This window comes from Dendrobates tinctorius, unplaced genomic scaffold (assembly GCF_039654945.1).
Source record: "Dendrobates tinctorius isolate UK_male_01 unplaced genomic scaffold, ASM3965494v1 ptg000228l, whole genome shotgun sequence".
Lineage (NCBI taxonomy): Eukaryota > Metazoa > Chordata > Amphibia > Anura > Dendrobatidae > Dendrobates > Dendrobates tinctorius.
This window is the reverse complement of record NW_027361895.1, coordinates 3,293,541-3,309,271: the sequence shown is the minus strand read 5'-3', so window position 1 is coordinate 3,309,271 and position 15,731 is coordinate 3,293,541. Positions and strand designations below refer to the sequence as shown.

The 15,731-nt window shown below is 46.6% G+C and overlaps 1 protein-coding gene across 1 annotated transcript in view; it reads right to left on the bottom strand.

The window, feature by feature from the left end:
- Positions 1-15,731, bottom strand: part of COL5A3 (collagen type V alpha 3 chain) — a 379,057-nt gene that overhangs the window by 22,787 nt on the left and 340,539 nt on the right. Inside the window, exons 39-48 of the mRNA XM_073555703.1 lie at positions 15,536-15,625; positions 13,326-13,379; positions 13,139-13,246; positions 10,190-10,297; positions 10,046-10,099; positions 9,401-9,454; positions 9,174-9,281; positions 5,265-5,318; positions 5,132-5,185; positions 4,999-5,052 (exon numbers count right to left, since the gene is read on the bottom strand). Of these exons, the coding sequence (XP_073411804.1) occupies positions 4,999-5,052; positions 5,132-5,185; positions 5,265-5,318; positions 9,174-9,281; positions 9,401-9,454; positions 10,046-10,099; positions 10,190-10,297; positions 13,139-13,246; positions 13,326-13,379; positions 15,536-15,625 (738 nt within the window). The remainder of the gene's footprint in view (positions 1-4,998; positions 5,053-5,131; positions 5,186-5,264; positions 5,319-9,173; positions 9,282-9,400; positions 9,455-10,045; positions 10,100-10,189; positions 10,298-13,138; positions 13,247-13,325; positions 13,380-15,535; positions 15,626-15,731) is intronic.

Sequence of the window (15,731 nt, the reverse complement as noted above, 5' to 3'; positions counted from 1 at the left end):
CCTCCTCAGAACTGTTCCTCCACATACAATCCTTTTTCTCCAGACACACATGGCCACATCATGTCCTATCCTGCTCCCACCTTCTAACACTCTGTCTCTTACTCCTTATTGCTGGCAACGTCTCCCCAAATCCTGGCCCTCCTCAACACGTTCCCACACTCATTTCTAACACCCTGCCACGGTCCTGTTATGGGGCAGTAGGGGAAAACAGGTGATGTGAAACCGGGGGCCCTGAACTGCCCCTAAGGCTAAGGAGGTGCCCTGACTTTCCTTAACTTGGGGGTACACTTGAAGGTAGTGAGGCCCAAGTCCCCGACCTGTCCCTATCTCCTGTTTAACCCTGAGCTAAACCACCAACCCCCTCCCCAGGAGGTGAGACAGGGAATAAAGTGTACTGCACAACACCCAAAGGAAAAAGGGAAAAACACCAAAACACTTATCTTGCTCTGCTGCAGTCATCAGGCAGCAGAGTGAATCGCCGGATAAACTTTTAAAGGTTTTCATAAGGGAACCCAGACTCTGACACGGATCCAAGAATTGGACTGTGACAGTACCCCTCCTTGAATGAGGGGCCTCTGGACCCTCAACACCGTATTACACTGCATAACACCTACAGTGCGGACGCCTTGTTCCATGAGAGTTTACTTCAACCATCATCTGACACTCCGGGTCATGGCAAGAGATGGAAGATGGAGGCGAAGATGTATACTATGGAGGCACCACAAATCTCCAGAGCGCCGACCTGGGGAACGAGCTAGGCCTGGGTAAAACAAAGGATAACTCAGACACCCATGCAGACACGAACGCACCCAGGTCCGGACCTGAACGTTTATTGCCATTCACTTTCTTGCCACTAGATGGTGAATTCCTCACAGCACCGACAACAGAGACGTCCCCCATGTCGTAACACTCACACCCCCACAAGGCTCAGAGGCAAACTCTCCTCTCTGCCCCCCGCTCCTAGGAGGACTCTGACTCAGAGGGGCAGCTTGTGGTGAGGGTTGCGACTTACCCCTACTCCCTGGCAGCACCCCTGCTGCCATTACTGGAGGAGAAGGGGATGGGGATATGGAGGAAATATACACTCCTTGGTCGTCTTCCTCCACACGATGGTAATGAACAGGTCCGCTACACGTTTTCACAATGATGATAACCTTATACCCATTCATTCAGCCCCCCTCCCCCGGTCCCCCTACCTGGAGCACCAAGGAACGCATGCTCATTCTGCAATAAACTGTCGTTCATCGATGACCTCTTCATCACCAACAAACTCTCCTTCCTTGGTATCATTGAAACCTGGCTCACCCCCTATGACTCAGCCTCTCCAGCTGCATTCTCTTATGGCGGATTCCATCTGTCTCACACCCCTCGCCCCAGCAACAAATGTGGTGGAGGAGTTGGCTTGCTCCTCTCCAATACCTGCTCCTTTACCCCAATTGCTTTACCACCCTCAGCTACTCTTCCCTCGTTTGAGGTGCACTCTGTCCGTATCTACTCCCCCTGCAACCTTCAGCTGGCTGTCATCTACAGCCCCCCAGAACTAGCCATCTCCACCTTTCTCGATCACTTCACCACTTGGCTGTTTCATTTCCCTTCTGCTGACATCCCCATTATCATCATGGGTGACTTCAACATCCCCATTGATACTTCTACCCCAGCTGCCTCTAAACTTTTATTGCTCACTGCCTCCTTTGGCCTCCCTCAATGGTCCTCCGTGGCCACTCACAAAGATGGTCACAAGCTGGACCTTATCTTCACCCGCCTCTGCTCCCTTAAGGCCCCGTCACACTAAGTGAGATCGCTAGCAATATCGCTTAAGCTTCACCGATTTTGTGACGCAGCAGCGATATTGCTTGCGATATCGCTATGTCTGATACCTCCGACCAGCTTCCCCGCTGTCTAGCGCTGATCGCGCGAGAACTGCCTGGGCCGTTTCTCGTCGGCCGCTTCCTGCTGGCGTCGACGAGCAACGCGTGGATGCGGACGGGAGGACGTCTTCATTGCCGCGTCTGACAGGTAAGTAACAACCGCCGACCGCTGCTGCATCGCTGGTGAGATCTGCCTGTTTGGCAGCTCAGTAGCGACCATTTAGCGATGCACCAGCGATCCTGACCAGGTCGTATCGCTGTCGGGATCGCTGGTGCATCGCTAAATGTGACGGTACCCTTACTAATCTCACTAACTCACCCCTCCCCTTGTCTGACCACAACCTACTAACATTCTCTTCTCTATCCTCTCCTAGTGCGCAACTCCCACTCCACAAACTCAATCACCCTCGCAGAAATCTCAAACACCTCAATTTACAATCACTCTCTGAGCACCTCCTCCCTCTTACAGACATAGCTTCACTTCACGACACAGATGCTGCTGCCACCTTTTATAACACCACAATAACAGCAGCACTTGATTCGGCCGCCCCCCTCACACATAGCAAAACTCGTACAATCAACAGGCAGCCCTGGCTGACGAGCCTGACCAAAGAACTGAGACGGGCTTCCAGGGATGCTGAGCGGAGATGGAAGAAATCCCGCTATGCCAAGCACTTAACCGCATACAAGCAGTCCCTCACCAGCTTCAAGTCCACCCTTACTGACGCAAAGCAAACTTACTTCTCATCTCTCATATCCTCCCTGTCTCACAACCCTAAACACCTCTTCAACACTGTCAATTCTCTACTCCGTCCCCTAGCACCTCCTCCCTCTCATCTCATTACCGCTGAAGACTTTTCCTCCTTCTTTTAGCAGAATATTGATACGATCAGAGAAAGCTTTGGCCCACAGCCCCCAAGGCCCCTCCTAGCTGCTCAGCCCTGTTTGTCAAAAACCAACTTTTCCACCATTACAGAAGATCAGCTCTCCACCCTCCTTTCAAGATCACACCTCACCACTTGCACGCTTGACCCGCTCCCGTCCCACCTCATCCCTAACCTCGCCACAGTCGTCATCCCTACTCTAACACACCTCTTCAACCTCTCTCAAATGGTGTGTTCCCTTCATCCTTCAAACATGCCTCAATCACACCCATCCTCAAAAAGACCTCCCTTGACCCATCCTCTCTGTCTAGCTATCGCCTGATATCTCTTCTCCCTTATGCCTCAAAACTACTGTTACAGGATGTCCATCTTGAACTGTCCTCCCACTTCTCCTCCTGCTCCCTCTTTGACCACTTACAATCAGGCTTCCAACTGCATCACTCAACTGAAACTGCCCTAACTAAAGTCACCAACGACCTACTAACCAAGAGCAAGCGACACTACTCTGTCCTCCTTCTGCTGGACCTGTCTTCTGCCTTTGACACTGTGGACCATTCCCTCCTGCTCCAGATTCTCTCATTTCTGGGCATCACAGGCCTGGCCCCATCCTGGATCTCACCATATCTAACAGACCGAACATTTAGTGTCTCCCACTCCCACACCACCTCCTCCCCTCGCCCCCTCTCTGTCGGTGTTTCTCAAGGCTCAGTTCTAGGATCTCTACTCTTTTCCATCTACACCTTCGGCCTGGGACAGCTCATAGAATCCCACTGTTTGCAGTATCATCTCTATGCCGATGACACGCAGATCTACCTATCTGAACCCGACCTCACCTCCTTACTGACCAAAATCCCACAATGTCTGTCCGCTATCTCAGCTTACTTCTCTGCTTGCTTTCTAAAACTGAACATGGACAAAACAGAATTCATAATCTTTCCCCCATCTCACTCTAGCCCTCCACCAGACCTATCCATCAATGTCAATGGCTGCTCACTTTCCCCAGTCCCGCATGCTCGGTACCTCGGGGTGATCCTCGACTCTGCCCTCTCTTTCAAGGTACATATCCAAACCCTAGCCTCCTCTTGCTGTCTCAAACTCCAAAATATTTCCCGGATCTGTGCATTCCTTGACCATGACACCACAAAAACACTAGTGCACACCCTTATCATCTCCCTCCTCGACTACTGCAATCTCCTACTCTCTGGACTCCCCTCTAGCACTCTGGTACCACTCCAATCCATCCTACATTCTGCTGCCCGACTAATCCACCTGTCTCCCCGTTATTCCCCAGCCTCTCCCCTATGCCAAGCCCTTCATTGGCTTCCTATCGTCCAGAGGCTCCAGTTCAAAACCCTAACTATGACATACAAAGCCATAAACAACCTGTCTCCTCCATACATCTGTGACATGGTCTCCCGGTACTCACCCACACGCAACCTTCAATCCTCTCAAGATCTCCTTCTCTACTCTCCTCTTATCTCTTCTCACAACCGCATACAAGACTTCTCCCGTGCTTCCCCCATACTCTGGAATTCTCTACCCCAACACATCAGACTCTCGCCTACCATGGAAACCTTTAAAAAGAACCTGAAGACCCACCTGTTCTGACAAGCCTATAACCTGCGGTGATCCTCAGTCTTCTGAACCGCCACAAGACCAGCTCTACCCTCTCCTAGTGTATCCTCACCCATCCCCTGTAGACTGTGAGCCCTTGCGGGCAGGGTACTCTCTCCTTCTGTACATGTGTGTCTTGTATTGCTCATGTTTATTGTACGTGTCTATATTTGCCCTTTTCACGTGTAAGGCCTGTTTCACACATCAGTTTTTTTCCTCAGTTAAAATCCTCTAAAATGGCGGACAACGGATCCGTTCCTGTACTGACCACAACGTTTGGCACCGGACCGTTGTTTTAACAGATCCGTCGAAGGAAGAATTTTAAAGGAACCGCTGCCTGGGGAAGAGAGAGAGAGTAATGCAACTCAATGGGAAAAAAAACGGATCCGCCAAGCAAAGTGGCGGATCCGTTTTTTTTGCAAAACGGCGGATCTTGACTGATTTGAAAAAACTGATGTGTGAAACAGGCCTTAAGCGCCATGGAGTAAATGGTGCGCTATAAAAATGTATAATAATAACCCTTCCAAAATATTTCCAACAACCAATCTTTGCAGATTTTATTCCACAACATTTTTTTTCATAAATTGACCTCAACAATCGAGAGATGTTTACAATGATAACCTCCAGCCCACCTTTTCTCCCACAGGTCCTGGCTGTCCCAAACCTCCCGGATTTCCTGAGGGACCCTAAAAAAAACAGAAAGAAGGTGGTTAGATCTAGACTAATTCTGTTTTGTAGCTTCCTATAAAGCTTAAAAATACTTACATCACCACCACTCGGTCCCATAGGACCTCTTGGACCTCCAGTACCAGGTGGGCCCTGCAATAATAAATTTAAGTTAAACCTTTATTAGTTTATAAGAACGGTTCATGGACAATATTTGTTCCATCCAAAATACCATTGGTCCAACATGGCCGCTTTCTCCTTTCTCTCCAGGAGGTCCAGGCATTCCCTACAAGGAAAAGATAAATATGTTATATTGAAATACTTACATAGTTTACACGATAAATCATTCATTCTCTTTAAGGAACCCTTAATGGCCTCTATGGACATGTCCAATTACATATACAATAGAATAAAGAGGTTCTTTGGTTTGGACATACCCTTTCTAGATAGAAGTTTCCCCAGGGTAAACCCGAAAGTTGAGGCAAGAGGTGTATATTTTATGAGGTAAATTAAGCATTAATTACAGAACAGGGGTGTCCATTCTTATCACCTGGACCTAGGCGACACTAAAGAGTTAAGGGCCATTAAGGCCATTATCTAATCTGCTAAGTCCCACATGAATCAAGGTAGCAATGCTATCAATGCTATGTGTTGTAGGATGTGGTAATAGCCCTAGTATAAGACATTTTGGATTACCATGTCCATAGATGGTGGACATAGGTTCAAATGGCCACCGCAAAACCGTGCAGGGTTTTGCCACCCAGAACAGATGTGTCATGATCCAGGTTGGATTATGACAGATTTTGCACAAGTAACCTTTTTTTTTTCTTTAAGCTGTTTGCTTAAAGTTAGTTTTGCCCCCAGTGGCCATTAGGGTCATTACACTGTGGTTGTTTTAGTTCTAGTTTTGCCCCGGTGACCGTTAGAGTCATTGCATTCTGGGGGGCCGTTAGAGTCATTGCATTCTGGTTACTTTAGTTTCGTTGCCCCCAGGTGGCCGCTAGTGTTATTGCACGTGATAATGAAGCAGGTGTGATTCCCTGGCTGCTACCTATAAAGGAGTAGCAGGTGGTCTCACTCACTGTTGGTGATATTGCTCATTTCCAACCAAGTCTGGTGAAGGAAGGAACTACAGAGAGGAGTTCCTGGCAGCTCAGGGGAGCTCTGGTGTTATAGCTTCAGGCGGAAGCTGAATTCAGGTGTCGAGCTTCAGGGGTGAAGCTGAACATTGGTGTCGTACTCTGCTGCTGGGAGCAATAGCAACAGAGCAAAGCTAAGTGGTGTTTTTCCCTGTTTGTTACTTTCCTTGTGTGTGTATTAGTGCAATGGTGGGATTAGTTTCTGCACCGTCCAGTTCACTAGAAAGGGATAGGTGCAGGGCGAGCTAGGGATTTGAGGTATCCAGCTCGTCGCCAGGTGTGGAACCTGCCTAGGGATCGTCAGGAGTGTAGGGACACTGACTCAGGGGAGTGCAGGAGGTCTCCACGTTCCCGTTCCCTATTGCAGGGCCCTCCATTGTAACTGTTTCCCCGGTGTTTCCCTTAACTCTGTTTAAATTCGCCCTGCTGGAGGCGGTGTATCCAGGGTCACATGTGTTATAGAAATTCGCCCTGCTGGAGGCAGTGTATCCAGTCACACGTGACATTACATTATCACCAACCGCAACATTTTTCTCTGGTGAGCCATGGGCGAAGTTCAGACCGGTGAGCAGTTGCTGCTGGTCCGCCCTGAGATGAGTGAGGAGCTGAATGATGTGTTTAAGCAGCACCTGCAGCAGAATTATGGGTCTGGGGCCTACCCTCTGGCTCCACTAGAGGGTCCATTTGTGGCTTTGGCGAAGATGCGCCTTGGAGTCCCTGCTAGGGAGCAGTACTTGCTTATACATGCGGACATACTCAGGCAGGTGGGAGGAGTTGGTGTCCCCATGGTGCTGCCTGGGGTTCCCCAAGGTGAAGGGGTACGTCCCTGTAGGGAGCAGACTAATGATTTAGTCCTTGGTGCTCATGCCGAAACTTCTGTACTGTCAGAGAAGCCGTGTGCCCCTGGTCGTGTGGAGGAAGACGACCTGGGAGTGTATATTTCCTCCTCGCCCTCAGAAGGTACTATGTCAGCAGAGGTGATGGTTGGCGAGGTACCTGAGGGCATACCGGTGCTTGTTAACGGTGGAGTAGAAGTCAGTCCGTTGGATGCTCAGTTGGTCCAGACTCATGGACTGAGGTGTGAGGCGCCGGACAAACCCATTAGCGTCCAGGCCATTGACTCTGTCCCACTGAGCCAGGGGGGTTAAACCAAGTTGTAGAAAACATTGAGCTGCATAGTGGACATCATGATGAGTCCCAGTTATACTACGTCTTGGAGGGAAAGCTAGCACCTATCGTTTTGGGCCCTCCTTGGTCTAAAAAACACAACCTGATAATAGATTTGCGGGCTAGGGAAGTAGTCAGCTGGAAGCAGTCGTGTGAGGGCTGCTGCCTAGGGGATACTGTCTCTGTCGTCTCTCTACAACTGTCCCCTTCCTCTCCAGTGGGAGCAGCAGATGTGCTGCAGGAGAGTAGGGGCAAGTCTCAACCCTCACCATTAGCCAACCCTGAGAGGCACAGACCTCGTAGTGGGATGTGTTGGAGGGTGGAGTACCCCTTGGTGAATTGCGGGGGTGTGAGTCTGGTGACACGGGGACGCCTCTGTTGTCAGTTCCAGAAAGAGTTCACCGTATTGTGACAAACGAATGTGTGGCAATAAACGTTCAGGTCCGGCCCTGTGTGTGAACAAGCATGTATGGGTGGCCACCAAAAAACATCCGGTGGAAGTGTGTTGCGGAGACTTACCAGTTGGAATAACTCCCAAACTTGCCCAGACACCACTTGTTCCCCAGATCGGCGCTTTGGAGATGGGTGGTGCCTCCGAAACATACGTTGCCAATACCAGCTGTGCTCGTTTGTCATAAACCTGAAGTTCAGGTAGTTGTTGGGGTGAACTCTGGATCTGGGCGTCCCCACTGTAGGTGTTTTTTTTTTTTAGTGAAGAGCGGTCTGGAGGGTCCAGAGGCCCCTCATTGAGGGAGGGTACTGTCATGATCCAGGTTGGATTATGACAGATTTTGCACAAGTAACCTTTTTTTTTCTTTAAGCTGTTTGCTTACAGTTAGTTTTGCCCCCGGTGGCCATTAGGGTCATTACACTGTGGCTGTTTTAGTTCTAGTTTTGCCCCCGGTGGCCGTTAGGGTCATTGCATTCTGGTTACTTTAGTTTAGTTGACCCCGGTGGCCGCTAGTGTTATTGCACGTGATAATGAAGCAGGTGTGATTCCCTGGCTGCTACCTATAAAGGAGTAGCAGGTGGTCTCACTCACTGTTGGTGATATTGCTCATTTCCAACCAAGTCTGGTGAAGGAAGGAACTACAGAGAGGAGTTCCTGGCAGCTCAGGGGAGCTCTGGTGTTATAGCTTCAGGCGGAAGCTGAATTCAGGTGTCAAGCTTCAGGGATGAAGCTGAACTTTGGTGTCGTACTCTGTTGCTGGGAGCAATAGCAACAGAGCAAAGCTAAGTGGTGTTTTTCCCTGTTTGTTACTTTCCTTGTGTGTGTATTAGTGCAGTGGTGGGATTAGTTTCTGCAACGTCCAATTCACTAGAAAGGGATAGGTGCAGGGCGAGCTAGGGATTTGAGGTATCCAGCTCATCGCCAGGTGCGGAACCTGCCTAGGGATCGTCAGGAGTGTAGGGACACTGACTCAGGGGAGTGCAGGAGGTCTCCACGTCCCCGTTCCCTATTGCAGGGCCCTCCATTGTAACTGTTTCCCTGGTGTTTCCCTAACTCTGTTTAAATTCGCCCTGCTGGAGGCGGTGTATCCAGTCACAGGTGACATTACATTATGGACCTAGTGTATGTTTCCATCATCACACCCTTTTCTTTGGGTCAATTCCCCAGAAATTCAGTTTCTCTAAAGGAAGAAAGTCCTGCACAGATTCTTGCCACCTAATAGCAAACAGATGGGACAAACCAAAAGGTGGCAATCCCTTCCTCCATAGCAGATCCATGCTGTGATACTACTGCACATAGGTTCTTGACTGTGTCCATACTAATGTCATCACAAACATTAGGGAGTTGACGATCAAAAAATGAACATAGTACAGGATTAACCTACCTGCAGTCCTCTTGGTCCTCCTACACCAGGAAAACCCCTTACACCTTCATCTCCCTTTTGTCCTTGCATTCCTGATTGACCTCTCCGCCCTGGCTCTCCATCTTGTCCCTTTGCAAATAAAGACGCTCATGACTAAATCTTCATTTTCAAATATTCATATTTGGAGAAAAAGATGTGAATTAGGAATAAGGAACGTGGACGACTGACAACGAGAACATGACACTTACTGCTTGACCAGGATGTCCTATTGGACCTTGGATGCCAGTGGCTCCTGGTGGTCCCTGAAGACAAAATATGAAGAGTTAGATATATAACTTTTGTAGATTGATAATGTGCAGTGTTCTTTTTGTGCAGTTCCTTCATTTTACAGTCTAACAATGGCCATACACATTAGATAGTTGTTGGCCGGTTTCCCCCATACTGTACACACACGCAATAGTGTTGAATGTCCTCTAAATGAAGAGAGGAGAATAAGTGGTTTACCTCTCCTGGTTACAAAAGGATCAGTTATTGAAATTTTACATGCCATCTTTTAGTCAGACAAGTATTAGAAGGCACCCATCGACATTAGATAGTCAGCCATTCTGCGTTCGGTCAACTGTAAATGTGTTCTCAATAAGAAGAGGGGCGTAAGCCACCTCCAGACACCTTAGATCAGGCTTGATCAATATGTCCGATCCTGTTTTCTTTGAAACCCACCTGGTGAACGTGGGATGAGCGCATGTTAGATGGTTGTCTGGTACGACTGAAATAAGAAGGTCAAGAGCTGACAGTAATCTAATGATTATGTACAGCTTAAGGCTCTATGAATTTTGTTCCTTCTCTTGTCTGACTTTAGCCCTCATCCACAGAATAGACACATTCGTACTTACTCTGTCTCCCTTGTCACCTTTACTTCCTTTCTGTCCAGGGCCACCCACTTCTCCCTAACAAAAAATAATGTTCCAATAAAACATTAAGAATCTTTTTTTTATATATATACAATTGTACAATAAAATCGGTAAGTCAGATAATACCTTATCGCCGTCATCTCCAGCAGGTCCTGCTGGTCCGGCAGGTCCTGGTGGTCCTAAACTTCCCTGTGAACCATCCTGGCCAGCTCCACCCACAGGTCCTTTCTCGCCCTATATAACCCAGAAAACAATGTTAGGAAAAAATACTACACAAGAAACAAATAAAAATCAAAATATTAACAACTGTGGGGTTAGAAAATGTGGGCTTAAGCTGCTCCCACTGGACAAATGTGGCGAGTACGAATCCACCCATGAATGAATTAGCTGTTGTGCACTCTGCTCCAAAATTTCCATGAGATACACTGCTAATAGTTTTATTAAATATTGTGACACAAACTTTTCTTTAAAGAACCAAAAATGTGGTTGCATTGTTCAGCACAAGTCTAACTTTATTGTAGATTCTTAATGGGATATTTTAACAATGCATGTTTTACAAATCACATTATCTGCATGACTATTGTTAATATACACTGCAAGGTGAAAAAAAAGTTTATTTCTTGAATTATTGAATCTTTATTCATCTCCTTTTGCCCCTTTGAGCATCCAACCTAACAGAGCTGAATATGCAATCCTATTGTTATCTGCTAAAATGACATTTCTCAGCAACACCCTGCTTCTCCTCAGTGCTGCTGGTCCATCCCTCTTCTCTCCTGTGTTCTTCTTGATACAGATAGATCTCAATATGGACCATTTATATTTATATGGATGAGGTGAGTATTGGTCATTTTGAATATAGTGACTGTTTCACCAATATTCATTACTGTTTACAAACTCCATATTTTACTGGCAGGCTGGGACTGGCCCACGGGGGAACAGGAGAATCCTCCGGTAGGCCCCTGTGAAGGATTGCTAATAAGTAGTGCTTTTACACTTCATTCACATTCATGTTTTGTTAAGGCAGTAATTAGGTGGTTTGCATATGCTCTACTGACAGCACTACTGGAAGATGGATCCCTCGGCAAAGAAGTGTAAAGAGAGCCCTGTTGGATGATCATTAGGGGTGATATCTGAAAATCAGCGCAGAATTAAACAAAAATGATTAATTCTGTATTTACAGAGAATTGAGACCACGTTATGATTTTGGGAATAACATTTAAAGTTATAGTATTGGTAACTCCAAACCCATGACATGGCGCTGGATTGAGGTTTTTACTGCCTTTCACGGTTTTGACTGTTCAGAACATGAAGACTGCATGAATAAAAAGGAGCCTGAACAGAATTAGAACAACATGGTTGCTTTCTTATAACACAGAACCACACCTGACCACAGATTGCATGCGGCATTGCAGCTAAGTTCTATACAGTTCAACAGCGATGAGCTGCAACACTACACTATACACATGCACAGTTGCACTTTTTCTAAAAGCAGACATGTTTTTCTAATGCTTTTCAGTCCTTTTAATATTTTATATTTAATTAATCCTAACACCATAGTCCTCCGTTATCTATGTGGAGCGTGAGCCGGCGATGCCCGCTTGATGCTGCGTCCTCCAGGTGAGGGGTCCAGCAAACTTCCAGGCAGATAGAGAACACCTTTCCAGGACTCCCTTCAGTGTGTGCCTTTCCTGGCCGTCTCCCTGTCCTGATTTCCTCCCTCCAGTCCAGCACCTTCACAAGCAGTGTCCCAAGCCAGCAGACTCGGATCTTGGCGGGAATGTCCTCTAGGTCCCTGGATCCTATGTGTCTGCCTTTTCAGTGAATAATTGTGGATTTGGCTGCAGCACTTGCAATGCTCAGAGCCTCTGGTTTATCTAGCTGAGTCCGTTGTCCACTCCACTAGTTTTAGGGCCAGTCCCTATACTGCGACCGATCCCTCCACCCGATGTCAGCCGGCGTGGAACGAGCCCCACGGACAGTATGGTCGCTGTACCGTGCCTCTAGGATCCCTTCCCTCTTCAGGGAGCTTCCTTCAGTCTTTTCCTTCCCAGCAGCTCCTCTGACAAGGAGCTGCTTCACACACCTCTGTTACATTCACTTTCTCCTCTGTTCTCACTGAACTGCACTGTCTTCTCCCACTCTCTTCCTACTAGCTCCACCCACCTCCCAACACCCTTTACCACCCAGGCAGAGTTGAGATCCTCCTCCCGTAGGGTACATCCAGATGCCCTGCTGCTATAGGGTGTGTGTTGGGTGCAGGTGTTAGAGTACTGTCAGGTGTCTCCACTAGGGTGCCAAGGAAAAATGAACTTTGCAAATTGATAAGTCTTACCCCTCAAATTTGTTCCTTTTGGCGTAAGGATTCACCATGTAAAATATGTTGACATTAAATTTAGATTTACCACTTGCTCAAGGCATGTGAATTATTCCATGTTACTTTTAGCCCCCTAGGGGGACTAGTAAAAAAAAAAAAAAAATTAAAGTTCAAATCATCCCCCTTTCGCCCCATTGAAAATTAAAGGGTTAAAAAAATATACACACATTTGGTATCGCCGCGTTCAGAAACGCCCGATCTATCAAAATATAAAATCAATTAATCTGATCGGTAAACAGCATAACATACCATACATAACGCGGGATATGCATGACAATAAATACTAAACAAACATTTAAAACTGCAATATGATATGCCATTGAGCAACCAGCAAATGATAACTAATCTTAAAAAAAAGAAAATGATAAAATATCTATGACCAAAAAGGAACAAAATTAGGAGGTAAGACCTTCAAAAACTTGCTACTTAATTTTTACCATGCATTTCCTTGGCACCCTAATCTCCACCTTACCTGGGAAGTGGGATGCCACACCTGGTTGAGGTGCAGTACCTCTGTGGCGACTGAACCCTCAGGGGCGCCACATATGTATGATAGTGTGTGACCTTGAGGCTGTGATATTGTAAATAATGTCGGGCAGTGTGTGACTATTCCGATTCAGGTGGACCACTTGGGCTCAATGATGGGAAGATGTCCTGCCGACTTGTGGTTAATAAGGATATCATCTTATTATGTTACTTACTGGATTGCCTTTCTCACCAGCAGGTCCCTGTGGTCCTTGTGATCCAGGGCGTCCTGGAAGACCGATTCCACCTGCTGGCCCAGATGGACCCCTCTCTCCACTTGGTCCCTGAGAACGGCAAGATTTTACATAAGGTCAAGGGACTACAGTCTGTACGGATGAGCAGGCATAAGGAAGAGACACTTACTATAGCACCTGGTGAACCCACTGGGCCTTCTCCTCCTTTTAAACCAGGTTGACCCTACAAGGAAAAAAGCAAAAATAAATTTAGAATACTGGTAACAATTTTGGTCTCCGATGTATAAAAAGAACATTGCTAAACTAGAGCCGGTGCAGAGAAAAGCGACCAAGGTAAGGGAATGACAGACACAGAAGGACAGAAGACCCTGCCCCTTAGGGCTTACAATTTGCATGGGAAAAGAGAAGAACCCAGTAGGTGATGGTACAAGCTGCCTACATGGCGGTGTGACAGCAGGGCTGGTGGGATAGAGTCAGATCTGATGGTGAGTGCAAGAGAATGGGTGCTGTACATGGGAAACTCTGGATGCGATACTGTGAGGAGCAGGGATTAAATGTGGGGACGAAGTGTAAAGTGGTTCCAGTTAACCTTGGAGAAAGGCAGAGGGTAAAAGAGGGCAGAGATGGTTTTATTATACAGGAAAGTTAAGAGTCTCATACACATTAGATGACAGACATCTGAACTTCTATTTTTGATGGAACCAGCTGACTATCTCAGATATACAGGGGTCTCCTGACTCTCCCTTCACAGATAATATCTTGGGAGAGAAAGATCAAGCAATTGGAATTTCAACACCTAATTCTGATTAAATTTGCTGATGACACAAAGCTAGGAGGGATAGCTAATACTAGAGAAGAGAGAGAGAGGATTCAAAAAGATTTAAATAAACTGGAGAAGTGGGCAGCAACTAACAGAATGGTTTTTAACAGGGGGAAATGCAAAGTACTACATCTGGGCAATAAAAATGAAAAAAGCATATATAGAATGGGAGGAATAGGGCTAAGTGACAGCACATGTGAAAAAGACTTGGGTATACTAATAGATCACAGACTGAATATGAGTCAACAGTGTGATGCAGCAGCAAAAAAGGCAAATGCAATACTAGGATGTATTAACAGAAGCATACAGTCTAGATCACGTGAAGTCATTATTTCCCTCTACTCCTCTTTGGTCAGACCTCATCTGGAATATTGTGTCCAGTTTTGGGCACCACATTTTAAAAAAGACATCAACAAACTGGAGCAAGTTCAGAAAAGAGCGACCAGAATGGTGACCGGTCTGCAAACCCTGTCTTATGAGGAAAGGTTGCAGGATTTGGGAATGTTTAGTTTGCAAAAGAGAAGACTGAGAGGAGACTTAATAGCTGTCTACAAATATCTAAAGGGCTGTCACATTGTAGAAGGATCAACTTTATTCTCATTTGCACAAGGAAAGACTAGAAGCAATGGAATGAAAATGAATGGGAGGAGACACAGATTAGATATTAGAAAAACTTTTTGACAGTTAGAGTGATCAATGAGTGGAACAGGCTGCCACGAGAAGTGGTGAGTTCTCCTTCAATGGAAGTCTTCAAACAGAGGCTGGACAGATATCTGACTGGGATGATTTAGCGAATCCTGGAGATAAGCTGCTGCCAGAAGTGTATGGCAGAGACTTTCTCCTCTCCTCCTGTTGAAAACAGATGAGTCCAAGAACGAGTTGTGAACTCATATAAATGGGGGAGTGGGGAGACAAAGTTGTGTTCCCAGTCAACTTTTGGTCAATAGCTATATCATGTGTATGACCAGCTTAAGGGTGGAATGGAACAAGAGTGTTACATGGGGGGCAGTAGTCTCAATGGGACATGATGAGGGCACTAACATTTTTGTTCACTCATAAAGGAGAATACATGGGATTAGGGAAATTCTTTTGAATTGGAGTTGACAAGCTGATGGCAAAGGCATGGAGGTGCATCTTAAAAGCCAGAGTTATCCGAGGTGGTGGACACTGGACAAGTTAGACATAGAAAAATGTGGAATTATTAACTGTGGTCATTGAGTTGGAGACAGATAGTATTTTTTTTCTATGTTTTGTTTAAGGAATCGGGAGGTGAAGAAGGATGTCAGGACTGATAGACATTTGGGAATTTTGGATAGCAGAGAGGGCCAGAAAGATAAATTTGGCATTAGCAAAATATTGATACTAAAAGCCATGGGGTTGTATGAGATGTCCCAGACTAAAGGTTTAACTAGAGTAGAGTAGGGGTTCCAGGCCAGAGCCTTGAGGGGTGAGACAGGGAGGTAGTGATAAGTAATGTATGAGGACATCCAGGATCGTCCGACTCTATGATGCCAAGAAATGAGGTCATTTGTAACAGAATTTGTAGTAATGATACTTACTGCATCGCCTCCTACGCCGCGGGCACCCGGAAATCCCCTTAAACCTTGAGGTCCAGCTTTACCAGGATTTCCGGAAGGACCGGGGTCTCCCTGCAACACAAGAGGATCTATGTTACTCATAAAAGGTTAGAGTCAAAGAAAAAAAATCATACTTAACACCAAAAATATGTAAGAGAAATAAAAAAACAGTACAAAA